This window comes from Echiichthys vipera, assembly GCF_963691815.1.
Source record: "Echiichthys vipera genome assembly, chromosome: 17".
Taxonomy (NCBI): Eukaryota; Metazoa; Chordata; class Actinopteri; order Perciformes; family Trachinidae; genus Echiichthys; species Echiichthys vipera.
The window spans coordinates 11,655,114-11,661,812 of NC_139842.1; the positions used below are offsets into that span (position 1 = coordinate 11,655,114).

Consider the following 6,699-nt stretch of genomic DNA (forward strand, 5'->3'; position numbering starts at 1 on the left):
GATTATCTAATATATAGTCCTCCAGTAGGAATTACTAGGGGAAGTACTTAATAATGATTCTTTAATTATCAAGTAATTCATTTTTCAATGAACTAATCATGAGCTACGACATAAGGTTGATTAGGAGTTACTCATTATCTAATGGTTCACAAGCAGTTAGTCCCTCATTTGTTCCTCATTTGTTCTGGTAACCATTACAGTTTTGTGAACCTTATGTAAAGTCTTACCGGGGACATAATTAGTTAATTTATTTGATTACAGATGGGTTTTGACCTTACAGAAGGCCGCCAAGCAACCAGCATGCCCCCTTCTCCATCGCCCTCTCCAGGGGGCAATACTACCCTGGGTACTCTGGATATAGTGGTGCTGGTAGTCTACTTTCTGCTGGTTCTGGCTGTTGGCTTCTGGGTAAGTACAGGACAAAACAGGTGTCTGTTCTAATACCTTTACCAAGCATTTTTACATAGTCTGACTAAAACAGACACTTTGAATAGTCAACATCGACAACCATTCAGGGGCTTTAACTAACAGTAATAAAATGTGTGGTACCAGATGAGGTTGTTGTTGTCGTCCTATCACTAAGACAGAGATCCTGACGTCTTCTCAGATGTTATGAAACAGCATTTCTTTAGCAATTGTATCTTTCATAGCTTTCTCGTTTTTCTACCAGTCCATGTGGAAGACGAAGCGCAGCACGGTGGATGGATACTTCCTAGCTGGGAAGAACATGACCTGGTGGCCGGTGAGTCAAACAAGTCTGTGTGTTTTTCACAGACTATCACACTAATTGAAACTAACTGTGGCAATCATTTTAAAGGTCCCATATTGTAAAAAGTGTAAAAGATTTCCATGTCTTCTTTTTTCATTATAAAGCATGCTGAGGTGCTATATAAATACTAGTTTTTATATATATATATATATATATATATATATATATTGGGGGTTTCTGTACTATGTGCGGCACTGTGTGTTACATTTCAAATGTATGAAGAGTGCTGTACAAATAAAGTCTGATTGATTGATAAAGTTTTTACACACAACCTGTACTATGTTGCTATAATGCCGTTAAAGTCATTCCCTGACTGTAATGATGACGCTCTCAGACAGTATAAGAAAAATATTGTTTTTTTGCATTAAAGCATGTAAACATGTTCTAAAGAAACCTAAAATACAAGTATAACCTAAAAATGTGCATAATATGGGATCTTTAAAAGTGTGATGGAGGCAAAATATTCTGCAGTTCAAAGTGAAATATTGAGTCAACCTCAATTCTGACTCTCTTATCTATATTTAGGTGGGTGCCTCGCTGTTTGCCAGTAACATTGGCAGTGGACATTTCATCGGCCTTGCAGGGTCAGGAGCTGCAGCAGGAATTGGGGCTATTGCATATGAGTGGAATGTAAGAGACTGCATTATGCTCTTAAGAAAGGCTAATATCGCTTGATATAAAATGTAGAACGTCGCTGCTGTTTTTAAAGTGTTGAGAGTTTATATTGGTCATTAACAGGGTATGCTGATGGTGCTGCTGCTGGGATGGCTGTTCTTACCCATTTATATTTCCTCTGGGGTGAGGGCGCCAACATTTGAAACATCCCACACATACACATGTACTCATGCGTGGTTTTGTTTATTTATTGCTTTATATATATTCACTCTTTCTTCTCCAGGTGACGACCATGCCAGAATACTTGCAGAGGCGGTTTGGTGGTAGAAGAACTCAGTTATTTATAACTGTCCTGTCCTTATTTATTTACATCTTTACAAAGATATCGGTATGATACATGTCCACAATAATTCTCTAGTGTTTTCTATGCTGCATTTGTGTTTGTATTTCTATTTTTGAATCTACACCACGTGTCCCGCTGCGTTTGCCCAGGTGGACATGTACGCTGGTGCACTGTTCATTCAGCTTGCCTTACAATGGGACATCTACCTTGCTGTGGTGCTGCTGCTGTCAATCACTGCTCTCTACACTGTAGCAGGTGACCTTTCTTCTTCCTTGCCATTTTGAAAACCCTCTTACTTAGTGAACAGCACTTATGAGTTTAATTTCTATTTGTTCTCCCAGGTGGTCTGGCTGCAGTTATCTACACAGATGCTGCTCAAACTGTCATCATGCTGGCGGGAGCTCTCACCCTCATGGGCTTCAGTAAGTCAGATCTGACTGCACATGACACCGCCCCGTCACCAGCCCTTTGTCGTACAGTTTATCTGACCCTGCTGTCCCCCTGTTGAGGCTTTGCTGAGGTCGGAGGCTGGAACGCTCTGATGGACGGATACGCCAACGCCATCCCTTCTGTCGGTGTGCCAAACTCAACCTGTGGTATCCCTCGAGATGACGCTTTCCACATATTCAGAGACCCGGTGAACTCTGACCTGCCTTGGCCCGGGGTCATCATCGGCATGTCCATCCCCTCCATGTGGTACTGGTGTTCTGACCAGGTACTGTAATAAAGTGAAAGTGAAAGTGAAATTGAAATTATGGAAAAAAGAATAGAGAATTGGTACTGCTGTGATCAAAAAATTCCAAATAGTTTACAAAAGAGGAAAATCAGTTGTCACAAATCAGGATATAACACTTTTTAAGCGTCTCACTTTTTACAATATGGGACCTTTACTTAAAACTAGACCATGTGATGGGACTGGGAGGGCTATTAGGAGCAGCCCAGAGTTCTCAACATGCATATTAAAATAACATTTTGATTGAATTTAGTTTTAAAATGTCAAAGGTTTTTCATCTATAAAATATCAAAGTGTAAATGGGTGCTTTTCCATCTTGTTTATGCAGTTCTAAAAAAAAATCAAAAAAACCTATGAAGTTAAGTATGAAAGAGTATTCATCTGAAAATCCCTATCATGAGAATTTGACATGTTTTGCTCCTCAGAGAGGTCTAAATTTCCTTTTATATGATATAAGAGTGATAGTTTACCATCCAGTCCAAACATGGGACAACAGAAGTTTTAAGGAGCATCTCCTGTCTTCTCAGTTCAGCACTTGTATTTAATTTGTGCACATAAAATCTTTATCCTTGATGACCGCCAGACTGAGTTATAAGTTTTTCCTTATCAATACTGATTAAAAAGGCCTCTATTAAAATTGAATGCATCTCTTAATCAACTAACAATCCCTGGGAGATCAATGAGGGTCAGCTCTGATTCTCTGCAGGTGATCGTGCAGCGATCCTTGGCTGCTAAGACCCTGACCCATGCGAAAGGTGGCTCACTCATGGCTGCTTATCTAAAGATTCTGCCTTTCTTTGCTATCATGCTGCCTGGCATGATCAGCAGGATTCTTTACACAGGTACAGTATGAATCGTTAATGTTATGAAAGTGGGTCTTCAGTACTGGACAGACTAGTTGCATTCAGGTTACGTTGATGTGTTAAAAGTTTGAATCTTTCAAACTGCTTGTGTGTTTTAATATTATGCAGATGATGTGGCGTGTGTAGACCCTGAGTTGTGTAAACAGATTTGTGGCAACCCAGTGGGTTGTACAGACACCGCCTATGTCCGACTGGTCATGGAGCTGCTGCCTGCTGGTGAGAGACTTTTCCCCTTGTTACAACTCCTGTATGCTCTTTGCTCTCTTTAAAGTCTCTCTACAGTCTATTTTATTTCAATCTTTGTGTGCTTTCCCTCCTAGGGCTGCGAGGTTTGATGATGGCGGTAATGATTGCTGCCCTCATGTCCTCTCTGACTTCCATCTTCAACAGCGCCAGCACCATTTTCACCATGGATCTATGGAAGACTTTCAGATCCTGTGCATCAGAGTGGGAGCTAATGATTGTGGGCAGGTATGTGACCACCTGTGGATAAGCGGCCTTTACCAAAAATATGGTCCTGGTTGCAGGATGTACACTGTAAACTTCTGCAATAATAACATTTTTAACATGTCAAACATTTACTGGGGAAAACCTTCAAAGGCCTCCGTACAGAGGGCCATCCTGCTGTCTGATTTTACATTGAGGAGGTACCTTTAGGTTAAAGGCTTAATGCATTTCAATACATGTAGGATATTTCATCTCCCATCTACAATTAAAGTGTAAGACACGTATGACATTATAATGAACTTTGGATTGAATCATCAACCAAATTGCATTTAACATTATTACATTTTTTTGAACCATAACCTCTCTTTCCACATATTCCTGAAGTGATGACTTTACCAGATGTTCCTTTCTACCCAACGCACCCTCATAACCAAATATATAGAGTGTTCAGATACAGTTTTACATTCCCCACAGGCAGTCTTGTGATCAAATATTCAGCGTGCCATGTCTTTGCAGAATTAAGTGAATTATTTGGGCATAAAAACCTTTCATGTGCTTGCTGCAGAGTGTTTGTCCTTGTGCTTGTGGTGGTGTCTGTGCTGTGGATTCCTGTCGTTCAGGCCAGTCAGGGTGGGCAGCTTTTCATCTACATCCAGTCCATCAGCACCTACCTGCAGCCCCCAGTCTCCATCATTTTCCTCATGGGCTGCTTCTGGAAGAGGACTAATGAGAAGGTAAGGTGGTACAGCCTCAGGCCTTATCTGTTTGTGTCCACAACCCATCAAACTGGTCAAAATGATGAAGTTGTTTTTGTTAAGAATATTATTTATTTACTGAGATGTTGAAAAGGAAAATACTGCAGAAATAGATTCTACATACTTACTGTAGACAACTCCCAACTCTCTGTACATAATGTTATTATAATATTGGATTATATTATTTATTAAATGTTTATTCAGAACTAATTAGTTTATACTTTATTGTACAGTTTGAACTATCTATGTAAAAGCTGCACTGAAACAGCTGTAGCTACATGCATGTGATTGTGCTCGTCTTCGCCTTACATCAGGGTGCATTCTGGGGACTGGCTTTTGGCCTGTTGGTGGGCTGCATCCGCATGGTGTTGGACTTCATTTACCCTGCGCCCCTATGCTATGAGGAGGATGACAGGCCCGGGGTGCTGAAATACGTCCACTACCTATACTTCTCCATGTTGCTGTCCTTCATCACCCTGTTTGTGGTGGTTGCAGTCAGTCTGGCTACAGATGAGCCCAAACCAGAACAGGTGAAGCCACTTAATAACATTTAAATGAAATATTTAGGGTTATTTGTTCTTTTGTTGTATTTAATTGTAACGAACTCAATTTGACAGTGACACGGCACAGAAAGAGCTCTTATTGGCTCAGTGATTCAGATGTAGAAATTAAAGCTGTGGTAGACATTTTTAGCCCACTTCCTGCAGCTCTCCTCTTTCTGTTTGTCCTCTTTGCAAACTTGTGGGTCTGTAAAGCCCTTTGAGATGACAGACAATACCATGTTGCTATGTTTCACCAAAATTGACATGTTTTATTTGCCAGACTCTCTTTTAGGCTATTTTTAAGTCTGTCTTCCTTTTTTTGCAAGATTATTTGCCACTGAATCAGGCTTTCACCATCTGAAGGGAAGTGCCTGTGCATCTGCGTTTGTTCAACAGCCAATATGAACGCTCTAAAATGGCCTGTGACTTGTTAAAGTCTCCCATCACAGGCGGTGGGAAAACAGAGCCAAGAGGAGGTGCAAAAGTCATGAAACATGTATTGCTTCAGTGTGCAATTGTCTTCTGCAATCGTCTTCTCATTTATTGGGCCAGTGCTAGGATCCATTAATGCCACCACAAAAGATACAAAGAACACAAGGATAACATCACTTTACAGCACCACTTGGGCTCAATAACGCATTAGGTTTCCTTTAAGAAAAGATTTATCAGTAACTGGGTCCTTCAGAAAAGCACATTGGCCTATTTTGCTGTATTTACACCTGACCTGCAGCTTGAACAGCTTTAGGTACCAGCCAGACATATACTGATACCCCCTCAGTTAACTTATTACATGTCCTTCTTTTAGATTACTCGCCTCACCTGGTTCACTAGGTTTGACCCAGCGGAGCCCAAAGAGCAGGTCTTTTCAACAGAGCAGAGCACTATGAGCTTAGAGATGATCATTAGTCAGACGGATGAGATGGGAGTCACAGGAAGAGAGCAGGACAGCAGCAACGGAAAAGCATGTCATCACAGGAAAGGTGCGTCTCTGCCCTGCGTCGCCATTACACATTTAAATTTGACCATTTGTCAGTCTTGCCCTCTTCACTGTTTTTCTCTCCCTCTCATGAACTCTCCAGATTATTCATCCTCTGTGTCCAGTGTCCAGAGCCAGTCCAAGCTAATGTCTGCCCTCTACTGGCTGTGTGGAATGGAGAAAAGGAAGGAGGGAGACGATAATCCTGTGCCGCCTCCTGCACCCGAAGAGGCTACCTGTTCTCTGGTGGAAAAGCCACGTCTACGACTCATTGTCAACGTAAACCTCCTCATTTCCCTCTCTGTAACTGCCTTCATCATCGGCTACTGGGCTTGACGGACGGGTATTGACACTCCCAAAGGACACATGGTGTGTGGGATGGGTAAAAAGTTGTGTAGAGATGTATTTTTTTGTCCTAAAACTGATGTCCATACAGTGTAGCTATTTTCCTTCAAAACACTTGGTCACTTGCCATGTTTTACTTAACAAAATGTGAAATAATGCTTTTATTTTGTAGTACATTTTACAACATTGATGCCTGAAAGAATGCTTATGTTGGATATTTTGATAAAAGCTCCACTGTCTTTTTGTAAATTAGTTACAGCTGAAATATATACCTAAACCAACTATGATGACTGATGGAGGCAAACACTTTT

The 6,699-nt window shown here is 41.0% G+C and overlaps 1 protein-coding gene across 1 annotated transcript; it reads left to right on the plus strand.

Annotated features, from left to right (window-relative positions):
- Positions 1 to 261: 261 nt before the first annotated feature.
- Positions 262 to 6,379, plus strand: slc5a11 (solute carrier family 5 member 11; the record flags this gene model as incomplete). The annotated part of the gene is made up of 15 exons (XM_083932095.1): positions 262 to 408; positions 671 to 742; positions 1,295 to 1,399; positions 1,508 to 1,567; positions 1,668 to 1,772; positions 1,877 to 1,982; positions 2,069 to 2,149; positions 2,237 to 2,442; positions 3,167 to 3,302; positions 3,432 to 3,539; positions 3,644 to 3,794; positions 4,336 to 4,504; positions 4,840 to 5,055; positions 5,873 to 6,047; positions 6,147 to 6,379. The coding sequence occupies 15 exons, from the start codon at positions 262 to 264 to the stop codon at positions 6,377 to 6,379; spliced, it is 2,070 nt and encodes a 689-aa protein (XP_083788221.1).
- Positions 6,380 to 6,699: the final 320 nt, after the last annotated feature.